Source organism: Geotrypetes seraphini, chromosome 8, assembly GCF_902459505.1.
Source record: "Geotrypetes seraphini chromosome 8, aGeoSer1.1, whole genome shotgun sequence".
Lineage (NCBI taxonomy): Eukaryota > Metazoa > Chordata > Amphibia > Gymnophiona > Dermophiidae > Geotrypetes > Geotrypetes seraphini.
Genome location: NC_047091.1, coordinates 91207903 through 91228396, shown reverse-complemented (window position 1 = coordinate 91228396; position 20494 = coordinate 91207903). Strand labels below are relative to the sequence as shown.

Below are 20494 nucleotides of genomic sequence, written 5' to 3'. Positions count from 1 at the left end.
ATAATGCATTATAATGCCATAATGCATATGCGTTATATACCGTAATGCGTTATATACCATAATGCGTTATATACCATAATGTGTAAATTATTACAATGTTTCACTTTCATTTTTCTTTTCAACATGTAATTTCTACATCGGTTTATGGAACTTTTGCTTTTAGTCTCAGCACGTTTTTAACATGGGCATTAATTTTATGTAGGTTTTGTTTTATTATATTTAATACAATGACATAGGAGGATTGCTTGTATATTTATTGTTATTTTATGTTTTAAATGTAGTTCCTTGCATTTCTTATTTTCTATTATAAGTGATCTGGTGACTCACCTTTGTATTATAAGTGACCTGGTGACTCACTCATAAGGTACTGTCTCAGGTAGAAATACCCCTTCTGACACTGCAAGAAGTAAAACTATCCCATCTCCTGCTAGGAGAGACAGCCCAGTGGATACAAGGCATAGGGATAACAGCAGAAGGGAGATTTCTACCAGAATCAGACAAGATAGTGTAACTCCCTATTATTCCCTTGCTAGGAAGACTGAGCAGAATATCAGTGAGCCCCAGAGAATAAGATGTGACACTAAGGGCTCCTTTAACTAAGCCACGCTAACAGGGTTAATGCGTGTGACTTTTTATCACGCGCTAACTCCCGCGCTGGCCAAAAACTACTGCCTGCTCAAGAGGAGGCGGTTTAGTGTGTGCTATTACGCGCGTTAAACCACTAGCGCGGCTTAGTAAAAGGAGCCCTTATTTTTAAAACTCTAGCATTCAACGAACCCCAATTTATATCTAGATTATTAATACCACACAGTACTCAACGCCCACTTCGTTCATCTGGCCAAAATCTCCTCTCAGTTCCTTCTTTGAAAATTATAGGAATAAGAAGATCTGACATGTTCTCTGTGATGGGCCCTCAATGGTGGAACGCTCTGCCACAATATATTAGAAACGAAAAAGATGTCACAATATTCAAAAAATCTTTAAAATCTTATCTGTTTAAAGATGCTTTTAATATTTAATTTTTTAGTGAGGTTTCAAATCGTGCTATGGTTTAACCATCCCTCACCCTCTTGTTTTTTCCATTTTTCTACCAAAAATTGAAAATTGTAACTTTTGCTTTTTCCCTCCCGACTCATGTTTGTATTTTATGAAAGTATATTGTTAAAATGTTAGTTTCTTTATATTATTCTCTATTTTGATTTTTGTACATCGCTTAGTAATTTTAATAAGCGATTCATCAAACATATTAATAAACTTGAAACTTGACATTAGCGCGCGCTAGTCGAAAAATTACCACCTGCTTAAAAGGAGGCAGTAGCGGCTAACACACGCAGCATTTTAGCGTGCGCTAATCACGTGCTAAAACCGCCGTGCGCCTTCATAAAAGGAGCCCTAAAACATAGAAACATAGAAACATAGAAATAGACGGCAGATAAGGGCCCACGGCCCATCTAGTCTGCCCACCTTAATGTCCCTCCCCTACCTTTGCCGTGTGAATAGATCCCATGTGCCGATCCCATTTGGCCTTAAAATCAGGCACGCTGCTGGCCTCAATCACCTGTAGTGGAAGACTATTCCAGCGATCAACCACTCTTTCAGTGAAAAAGAATTTCCTGGTGTCACCTCGTAGTTTCCCGCCCCTGATTTTCAACGGATGCCCTCTTGTTGTCGTGGGACCCTTGAAAAAGAAGATATCTTCCTCCGCCTCGATGCGGCCCGTAAGATACTTGAACGTCTCGATCATGTCCCCCCTCTCTCTGCGCTCCTCGAGCGAGTATAGCTGTAATTTGTCAAGCCGTTTTTCGTATGGTAGATCCTTGAGTCCCGAGACCATCCGGGTGGCCATTCTTTGCACAGACTCCAGTCTCAGCACATCCTTGCGATAATGCGGCCTCCAGAATTGCACACAGTATTCCAGGTGGGGCCTCACCATGGATCTATACAATGGCATAATGACTTCCGCCTTACGACTGACGAAACCCCTTCGTATGCAGCCCATGATTTGTCTTGCCTTGGACGAAGCCTGCTCCACTTGATTGGCAGACTTCATGTCCTCACTGACGATTACCCCCAAGTCTCGTTCTGCTACCGTTTTTGCTAGGATCTCGCCATTAAGGGTATAAGACTTGCATGGATTCTGGCTGCCCAGGTGCATAACTTTGCATTTTTTGGCATTGAAGTTGAGTTGCCATGTCCTAGACCATCGCTCCAGTAGGAGTAGGTCGTGCATCATGTTGTCGGGCACTGAATCTTCGTCTGTTGTGCATTTGCCCACTACATTACTCAGTTTGGCGTCATCGGCGAATAATGTTATTTTACCTCGAAGCCCTTCTGCCAAGTCTCTTATAAAGATGTTGAATAGGATTGGGCCCAAGACTGAGCCCTGTGGTACTCCACTAATCACCTCCGTCATTTCGGAGGGGGTGCCGTTCACCACCACCCTTTGGAGCCTACCTCCAAGCCAGCTCCCAACCCATTTTGTCAATGTGTTACCTAATCCTATAGAACTCATCTTGCTCAGTAACCTGCGGTGTGGTACGCTATCGAATGCTTTGCTAAAGTCCAGGTACACGATGTCCAGGGACTCCCCTATATCCAGCTTCCCCGTTACCCAGTCAAAGAAGCTGATCAGGTTGGATTGGCAGGATCTCCCCTTAGTAAATCCATGTTGTCGGGGATCCCGTAGATTCTCCTCATCCAGGATCTTATCTAATTGGTCTTTGATTAGAGTTTCCATTAGTTTGCTCACTATCGATGTTAGACTCACTGGTCTGTAGTTTGCTGTCTCCATCTTTGAGCCTTTCTTGTGGAGTGGAATGACGTTAGCCGTCCTCCAGTCCAACGGGACGCTGCCTGTACTAAGGGAGAGGTTGAAGAGCGCGGACAGTGGCTCCGCCAAGACATCACTCAGCTCCCTAAGCACCCTGGGGTGCAGGTTGTCCGGCCCCATTGCTTTGTTAACCTTGAGCTTTGACAGCTCACCGTAGACACTGCTGGGCGTAAACTCAAAGTTACTAAACGGGTCAACTGAGCCAACCCTTGTCTGTAGCTGAGGGCCGAGCCCTGGCGCTTCTCGGGTGAAGACTGAGCAGAAGTATTCATTTAATAGTTGGGCTTTTAACAGAGGAGGTGTGTCTCAGTCCAGTGATGAACACGTGCAGCCAATCAGAGGGAAAGTTTCCCAAGCAGGCAGAGAATGTACAGGTAAACTGAGCCCAGCTGGTCTATCAGGGAAGAATCTCAGAATAGAGAGTTGCACGGGGACAGAAATCCCACCCGTGCCCGTGAGGAATCCCGTCCATCCCCACCCATCCCTATAAACTTCAGAAATAGTTATTTCATTTAATTATGCTACTGAATTAAAGGCTCTGGTAGAGACCCATTTACAAATAAGCAAAGACACTTTATTAATTTGGAAATATTAATTGAGTAGAATACATACTTTATAAACGGGTTTCTACCAGAGCCTGTAATGTAAATATAATATATAAATTCTCAACTGATGAGGACCCCCAAGCTATCAGCTGAGGACTTCCTCTGCAGTTGGCCGGGGGTCCCTTTTGCCAAGTTTGGCAGGCAGCAGTAGTGTCCCTGCGTCACAGATGCTGACATCTCAGTGGTTCATGGATGCTGCCAGCAACTGCTGCACTTGGTGGAGGGGAGTTCTGGCTGTCTCTAGAGGAGGTCTTCTGCTGGTGGTGCTTGGGGATCCCTACCAGCCACAGCAAGGGTCAGCAAGTACTTCAACACTGTAGAAATAAAACCAGAAATGCATTTCCTTTTCTTTTGAACACAATACAAAGACATCTGCTATATACATTTCCCAAAGCTAACATATTTTAGTCAATAAATTCCGTTTTTTACCTTTGTTGTCTGGAGACTTATTTATCCATCAAGTTGGTCCCAGTTTCTTTTTTCTGCTTTTCTATCTTCTGTAAATTCTTCTTTTGCTGTCCATTGATTCCTCCTACCATTGTCCGGCATTTATTCCTCTCTCATCTCCCGGACCATGTGTAGCATCTTTTGCCCCCGTCCACCAACCCAATGCCCAACATTTCTCCAGCAGCATGCCACATTTCTCCCTCCATTCCCTTCACCACTATGTCCTACATTCTTCCCTCTTGCATCCCTTTCAGTCTGTCCCACTGTTCCCTTTCCACCACATTTCTCCCTCTCATCTGTACTTCACTTCCTCCCTATGACCAAAAATTCTCCTTTCTTTCATTTCCTGTGTACACAGTCATCTCTCTTTCCTTCTCACTGACATACCCATACCCAATTCTCCATTTCTATTCCCTCCCCCATCTCAGCATCTCTTTCTTTCCCTACCTTCCTCCATCCTCTCTCCCAAGTTCATGCCTTGAAGTTCTGTGTCCAAAAACACACTCCCTCCCCCCCCTTCTGTGTCCCGTGTTTGCCTCCCACATTCGACCCCTTCTGTGTCCCACGTTTGCATCCAGATAACAGCAGGGTTTGGAGGCAGCTCGGACCGAGAAGCTCGTCTTCTTTTCCTGCCTACAGCATGAACATATAGCCGACCGGAAGTCTTCCCTCGACGTCAGAACTGAAGTCGGAGGAAGGGCTTTGCGTCAGTCACGTGCAACGTGCAGGGCCTATTTGGAAATACTGGGTGCTCGAGCTTGTGTCCTGAAAACTTGCTTTGCATGGCAGATCCATTTGGTCTCCACAAGCCACAGAATTGAGGATTCCCCCCCCCCCCTCAAGTTTTGGTTTTGTTTTTTTTTGTAGTAATTTTTTTTTGTTCCGATTCACCCGCAATGCTTGTCCCAGGCGTCTGGAACCGTCCGGCATCTCCGCTGCTGCCCTTCCTGAACTGTTGGGTGGCGTGCCACGGCCAGTTCAACGGGGAAAGGAGCATCTCTATCCAGGACCACGGCTTCTGCCAGCCCATCTCCACCCCCTGTGCACAGACATCGCCTACAACCAGACCATCATGGCCCTATATATTAAGCACTTTTCCATAACTGGCATTACCAAAATAAAACAGTAAAAGCCCAAACAAACCAAGTATGGTTGGGTTTCAGGCTAGCAAATTCTCTGGTGCCTTTCCAGTTACTGTTACCTGGTAATTAACTGGAACTGCTGGGCCACACAAACTAGGAGGATGCCGGCCTGGAGGTGCACTAGTTCTACCCGCTGGTGAACGTGCACTGCTCATCGGAGCTCAAGTTTTTCCTCTGCTCCATGTATGCCTCGATGTGCACGGTGCTGGAGCAGGCCATCTCGCCATGCCGGTCCATCTGTGAACAGGTGCGTGCTGCAGGGCTGCAAGGCTCTGATGAACAAGTTCGGCTTCCAGTCGGAAGAACCACTTGGAAGAAGCGGGGGGGGGGGGGGGTAGGCGCTGCTCTCCACCACCTCTCCCCAACTCTACGGAGCGCCCAAGTTCGCCACCTTCCAATCCTTACCAGACCACACTTCTTCAGGAAGTTCAAGCTGTACTTCATCTCCGTGCCATCGAGGAAGTTCCCTTGGAACAACAGAGCAGGGGGTTTTACTCCTGTTACTTCCTAGTTCCGAAGAAGATGGGTGATCTGCAGCCTATATTGGATCTCAGGGCTCTTAACAAATTTTTGGTCAAAGAAAAATTTTGCATGTTGTCCCTAGCATCCCAATATCCCCTTCTAGATCAGAACAATTGGTTGTGTTCTCTAGATCTCAAGGAGACTTACACTCAAATTCCCTTTCATCCAGCCTCCCATCAGTACCTCAGATTTCGGGTGTGGAATCTGCATTTCCAGTACAGACTGCTACCCTTCAGCCTGGCATCATCTCCAAGAGTGTTCACTAAGTATTTAATGATGGTTGCAGCAGCTCTAAAGAACCATGGTCTTCAGGTGTTCCCGTACCTGGACGACTGGCTCATCAAAGATTCAACATCTCAGGGGGTTATTGTAGCGACCCAACGGACTACGTGGTTCATTCAAAGTTTGGGGTTCTAAATCAACTTTCCCAAATCCCATCTCCAGCCCTCTCAGAACTTACAATTCATCGGAGCTGTTCTGGACACTGTACAACTCAGAGCATTTCTTCCTCAGCAATGTCTGGACGCTCTCCTTCAGCTTTGCCTCAAGGTGACTTCCCTTCCTTCACTCTCACATGATGGTACTACTTGGTCACATAGCTTCTACAGTTCATGTGACTCCTTTTGCCAGACTTCACCTCAGAATTCCTCAGTGGATCCTGGCATCTCAGTGGGTGCAGGCTTCCGAACCACTGTCCCAACACATCACAGTGACTCCTTTGAGGCAGTCTCTCCACTGGTGGCTGCTCTCTTCCAATCTTTCCAGAGGCTTGCTGTTCCAAATGCCACCTTACCAGAAGGTTCTCACGACAGATTCCTCAACCTAGGCTTGGGGGGCACATCTCGATGGTCTCCATACTCAAGGCCCTTGGTTCAACACGGATCGTCAATGTCACATCAATCTGTTGGAATTCAGAGCGATCTTCAATGTTCTCAAAGCTTTTCAACATCTTCACGACAGTCGTTCTCATTCAAACGGACAATCAAGTCGTTATGTACTATGTCAACAAGCAGGGAGGCACAGGTTCTCTCCCTCTTTGCCAGGAAGTTCTGCATCTTTGGACTTGAGCTGTCTCTCACAATATCTTCCTGAAAGCTGTCTACATTCAAGGGAAGAACAATTGTCTGGCGGACAAATTGAGTCACCTTCTACAACCTCACAAATGGATTCTCAGTTTGTCGCCTCTTCATCACATCTTCTCACTGTGGGGGACCCCTCAGGTGGACCTCTTCGCGTCTCCTCACAACAACAAATTGCCTCATTTCTGCTCCAGGATATACTCTCCTTGCCGCATGGAGGCGGATGCTTTTCTTCTGGATTGGACAAACAAGTTTCTGTATGCGTTCCCTACATTCCCTCTAATTCTCAAGACTCTTGTCAAGTTCAAGAACGATCATGCCACCATGATTCTAATAGCTCCTTGGTGGCCCAGCCAACCCTGATTCTCCTTTCTTCTTTAACTTAGCAGGGAGCCATACCTTCTACCAGTTTTTCCATCTCTGCTTACACAGAGTAAGGGATCTCTACTTCATCCCAACCTGCAATCTCTACACTTGACAGCTTGGTACCTCTCAACATAATTCCTCTTCAGTTTTCTCAATCTGTTCGGGACATTTTAGAGGCTTCCAGAAAACCTGCCACTAGACAATGCTACCACCAAAAATGGACTATAATTTCTACGTGGTGCATCTCTCACAACAAGGAGCCTCAAGCTACCTCCTTGTCTTATGTCTTGGATTATCTTCTGAACTTATTTACCTCTGACCTGAAATCTACATCCATTCAAGTCCATCTTAGTGCAATTGCTGCTTTCTATCAGCCTATCAACGGGAAACCCCTTTCTGCTCATCCTGTGGTTTCCAGATTTATGAAAGGTCTTTTCAACATCAATCTACCTCCAGTGGTTTGGGATCTAAATGTTGTTCTTGCTCAATTGATGAAGCCTCCTTTTGAACCAATGGCTATGGCTCATCTCAAATACCTCACTTGGAAAGTGGTGTTTCTCATTGCTCTCACATCTGCTCGAAGAGTCAGTGAGCTGCAAGCTTTAGTTGCTGATCCACCTTTCACAGTTTTCCATCATGATAAGGTGGTGAATCCTAAATTCTTACCTAAAATGTTTTCAGAATTTCATCTCAATCAATCCATTGAACTTCCAGTGTTTTTTCCAAGGCCTCATTCTCATGCTGGAGAATCAGCTCTTCATACCCTGGACTGTAAACGTGCTTTGGCCTACTACTTGGAACGCACCAAACCACACAGGTCTGCTCCTCAACTTTTTGTCTCCTTTGTTCCAAACAAGTTGGGACATCCTATTTCTAAGCGTTCCATCTCCAACTGGATGGCTGCTTGTATCTCTTTTTGCTATGCTCAGGCTGGACTGCATCTAAAGTCGAGTCACAGCCCACAAAGTCAGAGCCATGGCGGCTTCAGTAACTTTCCTCAGATCCACTCCTATTGAGGAAATTTGCAAAGCTGCCACCTGGTCCTCTGTTCATACTTTCACCTCTCATTATTGTCTGGATGCTTTCTCCAGATGGGATGGCCATTTTGACCAGGCAGAATTACAAAATTTATTCTCCTGAATTGCCAACACTTCCACCATCCCATTCTGGTTAGCTTGGAGGTCACCCACATGTGAGAATAGGCTGCCTTCTTGTCCTGGAATAAAGCACAGTTACTTACCGTAACAGGTGTTATCCAGGAACAGTAGGCAGCTATTCTCACAACCCACCCACCTCCCCTGGTTGGCTTCTCTGCTAGTTATCTGAACTGAGGAGACGTACCCTGTGCTTGGTGGGAAGGCACTCAGAGTTTCTTCAAGCAAGTCTGCTTACAAGGCCGTCCGCATCCGTGCTTCGAGGATGATGTCACCCACATGTGAGAATAGCTGCCTGCTGTCCCTGGATAATACCTGTTACAGTAACTGTGCTATACATCCCATAGGTTCAAGACTGATGTACCCGTTGCACTAGATGGGAAGATTATCTTGATACTTACGTCAATAATCTTCTTTCTAGTAAATAGGCACATCATTCTTGAAGCCTACCCTGTCAGATGATGTTCATTAGCCTACTTAATGATTCAAACATGCTGGTAGTCCTCAATATCTTGTTTCTTTCCTTTCTTCAGTAAGGACAAGGATAAGGGAGGCTCTTCTGTTTTGAAAAATCCAGGGAATATTATGCGGAGCCCTAAGACTGTTAGTGCAGGTTGCACTCGAGTATGTGGTTTGATATGAGCAGAACATACTTGTTTCGCAGGGAGATTCCCCATACCCCTCCCTGTAATGTTTCCTCTAGAGAGACTACTTTGTTATGAACTGAAGAATCAGAGGACAGCCCAGAGGGGTTGGGAGGCAGACAAGAAAATGTAAATTAGGCTCTCTACACATTCATATAGATGGGATCCCCTATCCTTATGTGTTAACCATTACTGTTTACTATCCTATAATTTTATGTAGTTCTACCCCCCCCCCACCACTCCCTCTTGTCTCAGTATATCTGTTCAGTTACATTATATGTAATACCCCTTTTTTAAAATTATATGTACTCCACTTAGAAATTTGATAAGTAGATAAACAAATTTTAAATAAAACTTGGATCTCATGACCAGGAATTTGACTACCCTTATGTTCAAGAATGATGTGCCTATTTACTAGAAAAAAGATTTTTGAGGTAAGTACCTAATCTTCCCTTGAGTTCAGCGAAAGCAAAATTATTCACCTATAACAGATGTTCTCCGAGGTCAGCAGGACATGTATTTATTTTCACGCCCCTGCTCTACTACTACTACTACTACTATTTAATATTTCTATAGCACTACCAGACACACAGAACTGTATATTAACCACACAAGAGACCATCCTTGCTTGAAAGAGGTTACAATCTAATTATGACAGACACAGGACAAAAAGGGTGAATCTATACACGTTGCTCAAGTAGGGACTTACAAGTGAAATATTGAGATGGATAGAACAGGAGACTATAGAGGGAATGACAAACAAGATATGGGTGCTTTACAAGTTGGTTGGGTTAGAACTTAAATGCAGTTTCAATAAAGTGGGCTATCAGCATGGATTTGAATACAACTAGAGACAGAGCCCAACATACAGAGTCAGGTAGAAAGGTAGAAGGAGCAGAGTCCGGAGTTGGCAGTAGAGGAGAAAGGTACCAACAAGAAAGACTTACCTGATGAACGGAGTTCCCAGGGTGGAGTATAGGGAGATATAAGAAAGGAAAAATACTGAGAAGTTACAGAATAAATACACTTCTAGGTCAATATGAGGAGTTTGAATTGTCTATTATTCAAAGCATTAAACGGCTCCGCCCTCCCCCCCCCACCTTTCTAAATAACCGCCTAAACCAGATCCTTACCTCAAGACAAAGAAGAACTCTGAACCCTTTTGCCTTCCCTCCACTCAAGGGCACTCAGCGCAAAAAGATGTTTGATAATCTTCTGGCGACGCAAGCAGCAAAACTTAACCACTCCATCTCCAATCTGTTGACGGCAACGGGTGACTTCAAAACTTTTCGAAAAGAAATCAAAACCCTACTTTTCAAAAAATGTATCCAGATATCTTAACCCAATCCTTCCCCTCCTCCTAGATAAATTCTCCCCCAAAACCTCCACTTAAATAATCTCTTCCTCCCCAAAACACCAACCAAGTATTCAGATCCCTGAAATTAACGTAATCTTATTTGTACTCTAACTGTAATCTATTTGTTATATCACACAGTAATGTACAGTCAATTTAAAATCCAATTTGCAAGTTCTTCCGGAATTAATCCAGCTACCTCTCCTCCCTTGTAACCAAAAAAAACAAAACAAAAAAACCAAAACTGTTGTAACTTCACCTGAAATGTCCAGTTAGCTCTTTTGTAATCTGCCTTGAACTTCAAGGTATAGGCGGAATAGAAATCTCTAATGTAATGTAATGTATTCAGAACAGATAGGGAGCCAGTGAAGTGACTTGAGGAAAGGGGTAACTTAAGCATAAAACTGGCAAAATATGAGGCATGCACCTGAAGGGGAGAGTGATGACTTAGTGGAAGACCTGTGAGAAACAAGTTACAATAGTCCAGGCAAGAGGTGACAAGAGCATGGATGAGGATCTTGGCAGTGTGCTCAGAAAGGAAAGACCAGATTTTAGCAATGATGCAGAGAAAAAAAAAAGTTAGGTTTTGGCAGTCTGTTGGATATGTATAGAGAAAGAAAGAGATGCCCTCTTCTGCAAAGAGTTTTATTCTATCAGCTAGTATACTAGACTGCTTTGGTCCCTTATGACATTGACGGACAGGAAGACGTGCACATGCACAGTACACATTCCTAAAGTTGTCTTGAAAAAAAAGAATGTTGGGGAGTATCTCCACGGCAGACTCCTTTGGATATGAAAATGTGTGTTCTGAAGACCCGCTACAGGTGAGTAACTTTGTTTTATAGCCAATTTAAAAGGCAGTGGAGATGTGTGTGGGATATATGTGTAAATGTAACTTTGGCTTGCTCCTTTCCCTTAACACCTTTTTCTAGAGATGTCACTGTAACAAAAGCTGGTTCTGCTGTGGTCCTGCGGCTACCTAGGGTCTGTTCTACCACCTGAAGTCAAAGAAAAAAATGTTTAAAATCTTTGGATGATTCTGTTCTTTTGAAGCTTAAATGCACACACAGCTGAGTGAATATCTGTTTATTTTTATTTCATTTAATGATACTGCAAACTCAACTAATGTTATATGTAACATTGTTTTATAGTGAGGAAGAACATGAAGGTGTCATACCTAAGGATAAATTAATTACTCTGTGTAAATATGACCCTGTTATGAAGTGGATGCGGAGCTGTGATCACATCCTATACCAAGCTTTGGTGGAGATCCTTATTCCCGATGTCCTGAGACCTGTGCCCAGTGAGTACCTACTTAAAAAGAAGTCTGAGTTCTTCAAGCTTATTTTCACGGAATTGTTAAGTGTTCCCATTTCCTGCTTAATTTCAGAACAGCTCATTCAGTTTGCCTATCTGTAGTTTCTATGCTCTTGGGCAGATTAGAAAAACTGAAGCAAAATGCAGATTAAGCTGAGCTACTAATTAAAAAACTAGCTAACACAGAGTAGGAATCCAGTGAATTCAGATGAAAATCAGAATAAAGAAACTAATCCTGGTATTTAGTTACAGATTGATGCAGTGTCTTGCATATGCTTAATAGGTTTCATGTGACAAACTGGTAGATTAAGGAGTTTTTTTGTCATTACATAAGGTTGCTTGCATTATCCCAGGACAAGCAGGCAGCCTATTCTCACATATGGGTGACATCATCAATGGAGCCCGGATGCGGAAGGCTCGCAAATAGACTTGCTTGAAGAAACTAGAAGTTTTGAGACGACCGCACTGCGCATGTGCGAGTGCCTTCCCACCCAGGTAGGACGCGTCTCCTCAGTTCTCAGTTTTCCGCGGAGCCGAGAAGTCCGTCTTTGACTCTCTGTGTTTAACTTCGTTAATTCGTGCCTTCTCTCAACCGCGGTTTGTGTTTTTTTCTTCAGGAATCGCTGTTTTTTACTACTTTTATTTTATTTCTTTAAAAAAAATTTTATTTTCTTCCGTTCAGCTGTCAGGGCAGGCCACCTGGCCGCAGCCCTGGGGCTTCGATTTTGCGGCGGCTATTTTTTCTCCTATGTCCCGGCCAACTACGGGCTTCAAGAAGTGTAGCAAGTGCCAGCGTGCGATTTCCCTTACGGACCCACACCGTTGCTGCCTCAAGTGCCTTGGGCCGGACCATCAACCGAAATCATGCGAGCCCTGTGCTACTCTTCAACCTCGAGTCCTTAAACGTCGTCATCTTTTGGTGGACAAGCTTATCGGGATGGATTCTTCCTCCAATCCCTCGACTTCGAAGGCGGCCTCGACCTCACCTTTGACTGAGCCTCCTCCTGCTTCGACTGCTTCCACCTTGAGCCTCTCAAACCTTCTAAGTTTGCAGCAGCTCTCTCGTCGACGACTCCTACTGTGTCTCCCCCTGTATCCTCAGGTCAGGTAACTCAGCAGAAAGTTCCAGCAGTGGTTCTTAAGGTGCCTAAGACTTCCAAGTCGAAGCACATTCCCACTGCCTCTGTGGAACTTCCAGCCAAGGCAGGTGGGCCGGTTTCAGACGCAGTACCCTCCTTGCCGGCTGCTTTCCAGACCATGTTGGAGAAGCAATTCATGCAGTTCCTTACTAATATGGGACCGAAGCTTGTTACTCTAATCCAGCCTGGGCATTCTGCAGACTCCCATGAGGTTGAGCCGCTTCCTTTTCCTCAGTCTGAGCTTCGACACTCTTTGCAGGGAGCAGAGTCTCTGCGAGTGTCTGGTCTGGCATCCAAGCACGTCATACAAGGAGCAGATTCTTTGCCAATGCCTCAACAGGAATCTTCACACTCTATCCAAGGAGCAGAGTCTTTGGGAGTGTATCGAGGTTCCTCCACCAAGCCTCTAGAGCTTCACTCTACAGCCTCCAGTCCTATCCATTCATTGGTAGCATTGGCTGCTTCTGTCTCTGAGGTGAAGTCTCCTCGATCATCGAGATCTGCTTCCAAGCACCATTCTGACAGAAGATCGAGGCATTCCTCGAGGCATACTTCCAGGCACAGTTCTTCTTCTAAAGAACGTCCTTCTTCAACCAAGTCTCGATCTACTCCTACTTCTACTAACACAGCCTACTCCTCAATCGAGGTCTCCACTTTCAAACCTTGAGGATGTCGCGGTTTTGATTGCTTCGTCCAAGTCTCCATATTCATTTGATACTTTTCTTCCGACCGAAGCTTCAACCTCGACCCAGGCTGCTTCGACAACCTTGAGTCCCTCTCGAGGCAAAACATTGGCCGATCAGCTATCTTTTTCATCCTTTCTTCGTCAGATGGCTGTTGATCTGGATCTTCAATTAGATGCTGGTTCCAAATACTCTAAGGAGTATCTCGATATTATGCATCTTCCTCAACCTCTGGCAGAGTCACTTAAGCTTCCTCTTCACAAGCTCTTGTCTCAGACTTTTGCCAGATGCCTGGAGACTCCTTTTACAATTCCAGCAGTTCCAGGCAAATTGGACTCTATGTATAAAACTCTACATCGCAAAGGGTTCGACACAGTTATCTCACCAATCCTTGCTTGTGGAGTCATTCTTAAAGAGGTCCCATCCTTCCAAGGTTTATGCCACCATACCTCCCGGAAGGGAAGGGAAAACTATGGACAAATTTGGACGTCGCATCTATCAAAATGCTATGATGTCCTCTAAAGTCCTCAATTATAATTTTCATTTTGTAACTTATTTTGAGTTCCTCATTAAGCTTTTGCCAAAATTTTTGAGTTATTTAGACACTCAAAAACATTTTAAATTCCAAGTCATTGCTTCTCTATCTCAACTCAGACTACATCTCCTTCAATCATCCTATGATGCCTTTGAGTTATCTGCTTGGGCAGCTGCTTGTTCTGTAGCAATGTGCCGCCTTGCCTGGCTTCATACTATTGACATGGATTCTAATCTTCAGGACCGTTTGGCTAATGTTCCTTGTGAAGGCAATGACCTCTTTGAGGAATCCATCGAGGCAGTCACCAAGAAACTGTCTGACCATGAAAAATCCTTTGCTTCTATAGTCAGACCTAAGCCAAAGCCAGCTCCTGCTAAGCCTCCACGTCCTACACCTATATATCGGAGGCGTTTTGCTCCCAGGACGGCTCCTTACAATCGCCCTCCTAAGAAACAGCAGCCTCAGAAGCAACAAAAATCTCAGCCTTCTGCTGCACCTAAGGCTACTCAGCCTTTTTGACTGTTTACAACAGAGCATAACCTCCACCGTTCTGCTTCTGTCTTCCCTTCACCCTATAGGAGGTCGTCTCCATCATTTTTACCACCGATGGATGACGATTACATCCGACCTCTGGGTCCTAACCATCATCAAGGAAGGATACTCTCTTCATTTCCACCAGAGCTTCCTCCAAGAGAGTATCCTTCCAGTCCATCCCAGACCGCCCTTCTTCTTCAGGAAGCTCAAGCTCTACTTCATTTCCATGCCATCAAACCAGTTCCTTTGGACCAGCAGAACAGGGGGTTTTACTCCCATTACTTGTTCTGAAGAAGACGGGCGATCTGCGGCCCATTCTGGATCTCAGGGCTCTCAACCAATTTTTGGTCAAAGAATAATTTTGCATGTTGTCCCTGGCATCCCTTTATCCCCTTCTCGAGCAGAACGACTGGTTATGCTCTCTGGATCTCAAGGAGGCCTACACTCATATTCCCATCCATCCGGCCTCCCGTCAATACCTCAGATTTCAGGTGGGGAATCTGCATTATCAATACAGAGTGCTGCCCTTCGGCCTGGCTTCATCTCCTAGAGTATTCACCAAGTGCCTAGTAGTGGTAGCAGCAGCTCTATGAAACCATGGTCTTCAGGTATTTCCTTACCTCGACGACTGGCTAATCAAAGATTCAACTTATCAGGGGGTTATTGTAGCGACCCAACGGACTACATGGTTCCTACAAAGTTTGGGGCTCAAAATCAACTTTCCCAAATCCCAACTTCATCCCTCACAGAATCTACAATTCATCGGACCTGTTCTGGATACTGTCCAACTCAGAGCATTACTTCCACAACAACATCTGGAAGCTCTTCTTCAACTCTGCCTCACAGTGTCTTCCCGCTCTTCCATCTCAGCGAGACACATGATGGTACTCCTAGGTCACATGGCCTCCACAGTACACGTGACTCCTTTTGCCAGACTTCACCTCAGAATTCCTCAGTGGACCCTGGCATCTCAATGGACGCAAGTTTGCGACCCACTTTCTCGACTCATATCAGTCACTCCTTCATTGAAGCAGTCTCTCCATTTGTGGATGCTCTCTTCCAATCTCTCCAGAGGCTTGCTGTTCCAATCGCCCCCCTATCAAAAAGTCCTAACGACAGACTCTTCAACCTACGCTTGGGGCGCTCACCTCGATGGTCTCCGTACACAAGGCCACTGGACCAGTACGGATCGTCAGTGTCACATCAATCTGTTGGAACTCAGAGCGATCCTTAAGGCTCTCAATGCTTTTCAACATCTTCTTCATGACCAGGTAGTCCTCATTCGGACGGACAACCAAGTCGCCATGTACTATGTCAACAAACAGGGAGGAACGGGATCTGCCTCCCTTTGTCAAGAAGCTCTGAAGGTTTGGGATTGGGCAATCCGCCACAATGCCTTCCTCAAAGCTGTCTACATACAAGGGGCGAAGAATTGCTTGGCGGACAACTTGAGTCATCTTCTGCAACCTCACGAAGGGACACTCCATTCCGCGCCTCTTCATCAAATTTTTTCTCAATGGGGAATGCCTCAGATAGACCTCTTTGCAGCTCCCCACAACTACAAACTGCCTCAGTTCTGCTCCAGTATATACTCTCCTCATTGCCTCGAAGCAGATGCTTTTCTTCTGGAATGGACGAATCTCTTCCTCTATGCATTCCCTCCATTCCTTCTCATTCTCAAGCCTCTGGTCAAGTTGAAAAACGATCATGCCACCATGATTCTGATTGCTCCTCGGTGGCCGAGACAATCTTGGTACTCCCTTCTATTTCAACTCAGCAGGAAAGAGCCATACCTTCTACCACTTTTTCCTTCTCTGCTTACACAGAGTCAAGGGTCTCGTCTTCATCCCAACCTGCAGTCCCTACACCTGACAGCTTGGTACCTCTCAACATGACTCCTCTTCAGTTTTCTCAATCTGTAAGAGGCGTTTTAGAGGCTTCTAGGAATCCTACCACTAAACAATGCTATCTCCAAAAATGGACTAGATTTTCTATGTTGTGTTTTTCTCACAACAAGGAGCCTCAACATTCCTCCTTATCTGTTGTTTTGGATTATCTTTTGCACTTATCCACTTCTGGCCTCAAATCTACATCCATTCAAATCCATCTCAGTGCAATTGCAGCTTTCCATCAGCCTGTTTCAAGTTTCAAGTTTATTTATGCATTTGATGAATCGCCTATTAAAATTGCTAGGCGATGCACATATTCTAATTAAAGAATACAGAGAAACTATTATATAACAAATATCTAACTTATAACAATATAACTTTCATTAAAAACATACATAAGGGGTAAGGAAAAAATTAAAAGATTACAATGTTGGGTTAAATAAAAAGGGAAGAACAAAAGGTAAGGTTTAAAATTGCCAATGCACAATTTAAGGGGTATCCCTAAAGTAGATAAAATTTCAGGAGTAAAAGCATCTTTGAATGAATAAGTTATTAAAAGATTTTAAATGTTACAATGTAGTAAAAAGGGAAAAAACAGGAAGCAAGGTTTAGAGTTACCAAAGCACGGTTTAAAAGGGTATTCCTAAAGCAGATAAAAATTTCAAGAATTAAAAGCGTCTTTAAATAAGTAAGTTTTTAGAAGTTTTTTAAATGTTGTAATGTCATGTTCGATTCTAATATACTGAGGGAGGGCTTTCCACCATTGTGGTCCCATTACTGTGAACATGTCGGATCTTCGTGTCCCTATGACCAGTCTCTGCTCATCCGGTGGTTTCCAGATTCATGAAAGGACTTTTCAATATCAAACCTCCTCTCAAACCGCCTCCTGTGGTTTGGGACCTCAATGTTGTTCTTGCTCAATTGGTGAAGCCTCCATTTGAACCAGTGTTTATGGCTCAACTTAAGTATCTCACTTGGAAAGTGGTGTTTCTCATTACTCTCACTTCTGCTAGAAGTCAGTGAACTACAAGCTTTAGTTGCTGTTCTACCTTTCACTGCCTTCCATCATGACAAGGTGATCCTCCGTACTCATCCTAAATTCCTACCTAAAGTGGTTTCAGAATTTCATCTCAACCCATCCATTGTTCTTCCAGTGTTTTTCCAAAGCCTCATTCTCATCCTGGAGAATCAGCTCTTCATACTCTGAACTGTAAATGTGCTTTGGCCTTCTATTTGGAACGCACCAAACCACACAGAACTGCTCCTCAACTTTTTGTTTCCTTTGATCCAAACAAGTTGGGGTATCCAATTTCTAAGCGCACCATCTCCAACTGGATGGCGGCTTGTATCTCATTCTGCTATGCCCAGGCTGGATTACCCCTAACCAGTAAAGTCACAGCCCTTAAAGTCAGAGCCATGGCAGCTTCAGTAGCTTTCCTCAGATCTACACCTATTGAGGAAATTTGTAAGGCAGCTACTTGGTCCTCGGTTCATACTTTCACTTCTCACTATTGTCTGGATGTTTTCTTTAGACTGGATGGACAGTTTGGCCAAACAGTATTACAAAATTTATTCTCTTAAATTGCCAACACTCCCACCATCCCATTCTGGTTAGCTTGGAGGTCACTCATATGTGAGAATAGGCTGCCTGCTTGTCCTGGGATAAAGCACAGTTACTTACTGTAACAGGTGTTATCCAGGGACAACAGGCAGCTATTCTCACAACCCACCCACCTCCCCTGGTTGGCTTCTCTGCTAGCTATCTGAACTGAGGAGACATGCCCTACGCTGGGCGGGAAGGTACTCGCGCATGTGCGGTACGGTCATCTCGAAACTTCTAGTTTCTTCAAGCAAGTCTGCTTGCGAGGCTTCCGCATCCGGGCTCCGTTGATGACGTCACCCATATGTGAGAATAGCTGCCTGCTGTCCATGGATAACACCTGTTACAGTAAGTAACTGTGTTTTCTTGACTCTTGGGAGGAAGGTTTACCAAAATAATATGATTATTTCCTATATAGCATGATATTGGCTTTTCATGGGCCAGTATAGGCAAGGCCTCCTGAAAAATGTAAAGGATGTACTTGAGTGGGATGCCAAGAAGGCAGTTCTATCCACCAAACTGGTGTCATTTTCTGTGGTCAACCCCCTGCAGCAAGGCAGAAATGAAGGAAGGGACCCCTGATCCCCTCTCCTTTCTGCACCCTCTCCCCCGATATCCCCACCTCCCATTACTACCACACATAAAACAACTTTATATAATTTCTTTACACAGAAAACACAGACAGACTTTTACCAAATACAGAACAAGGGATCACAAATAGAAACTGAACTGGGAATCTGTTCTCCATATGTACTATTGGTATTATCTTTGCCCTTTTTTTTGTTAGGGGGGGAATTTTCTTTTTCAATTATTGTTTGGACTCTCTTTGGGGGGGAGGGGGTTGATTAGGAGGGAGAGTGGAATGTTTGGAGTTTGGATTGGGGTAATGATGAGTGATTAAGCTATGTACTGAAGAACTATGGTACATCTTCTGTATAGTGTAAAACCCTGTGATTACCAGTTTGCGTTATTTTGTATGGTGTGGATTTTGGAGTTTTATTTGGCTTTGTATTGTAATTTTTGCTGTTATTCTAATGAACATATAAACAAAAATAAACTGAACTTGGAACTCCAAGAAATTAAACTCAGCAAGCATTACAACACTGGAGAAATAAAAACAGATATGCACTTCTTTCTGTATTGAACACACCAGGATTCGGGGTCCAGGTCCACAAAAAATTAGCCATCTCCCTTACTGTGGCTGGTGGGGGTCCCCAAATCCTGCCAATTGAAGACCACCTCCTTCAGTCTGGCAGCCAGTAATCTCCAAGCTCTGCAACTAACGGCAGTATTTCTGAGCTGCTGCCAGCTGCAGAGCTCAAAAAGTTCTGGCTGCCAAACTAGAGGAAGAGATCTTCAACTGGCAGGGCTTTGGGAAGTCCACCAATTAATTTATATTTTACATTTGGTTAGGAAGCATGTGGCATGGCGGGAAGAAAATTTAGTGCCCACCGTTTTATTGGAATAATAAATTTCTCAATTAGCTTTCAGAGGTCAAAACCTCCTTCTTGAGGTCAGTAAAGTATACTGCCGTTACAGTATCCTGTCTTGACATGAGGAAGGGGGATTTGGTCTCTGAAAGTTAGTTTAAAAAAATGTATTAAAATTAGTCCAATAAAAGGATTATCTTATCCATTTTCTATTTATAAATGTTTATCAACACAGCTACAATATTGTAGTATTTACTACTTTATCCTAAATCAGGGGTGCCCACACAAAGAGGTCAAAGCAGATGACTCTATGCACTATCACCTCAGTAACAACCATACAAAAATAGACCAATATACTCCCCTCCCTTTTTACTAAACCACGATAGCAGTTTTTAGAGCGCAGGGAGCTGCGCTGAATGCCCAGCGCTGCTCTCGACGCTCATAGGCTCCCTGCGCTAAAAAACTCTATTGCGTTTTAGTAAAAGGGGACTTTAGTGTAAAATATAGACAGCAGATATAAATTCAGACACATTTTGATCACTAAATTTAAAATAAAATCATTTTTCCTACCTTGTCTGGTGATTTCATGAGTCTCTGGTTGCACTTTCTTCTTCTGACTGTGCATCCAATCTTTCTTCCCTTTTAGCCTGTATGTTTCCTCTCCTCCACATCTCATTCCCTCCCCCAACTTTTCCTTCCTCTCTCCCTGCCCTTTCTTTCTCTCTGCCTCCCTTTCCTTTTTTTCTGTTTCTGTTTCTCTTCTTTCCTTCTGTCTCCCTGCCTGCCCTTTTTCTTTCTTTCTCCCTGCCCTCCCCCAAGACACTGCCACTGCGATCGGGGACCAGAACCCAAACTGCCATCGGGGACCAGGACCCAAACCGCCACCAATAACAGGCCCGAAAGCCGACGCCAATAATACGCCAAAAAGCCGCCGCCGCCCCAACCTCTCCCTGCTTCGGCCGACCAGCATCGCGAGGAGCTGTTGGGGGAAATGCTGCCGGGTCCTGCCTTCGCGGAAACAGAAAGTAGGCAGGACCCGGCAGCAAGAAGAGGAAATGCTTCACTAACATGTCTCCCGCCTTAGCCCGTAGCAAACGCTTGCTTCAGGGCTCTCAACATGTGAGTGCCGGCTTCCCTTCTCCCCCTCCCCCCCGGACATAACTTCCGGTTTCGGAGGGAAGAGAAGGGAAGCCGGCACGCACACGTTAGAGCCACGGAGCATAA

The 20494-nt window shown here is 44.6% G+C and overlaps 1 protein-coding gene across 1 annotated transcript in view; it reads left to right on the top strand.

Annotated features, from left to right (window-relative positions):
* The window catches only part of RFX2 (regulatory factor X2), a 447486-nt gene that overhangs the window by 284882 nt on the left and 142110 nt on the right, over positions 1 to 20494 (top strand). The window contains exon 11 of the mRNA XM_033955018.1: positions 11295 to 11446. Within this exon, the coding sequence (XP_033810909.1) occupies positions 11295 to 11446 (152 nt within the window). The remainder of the gene's footprint in view (positions 1 to 11294; positions 11447 to 20494) is intronic.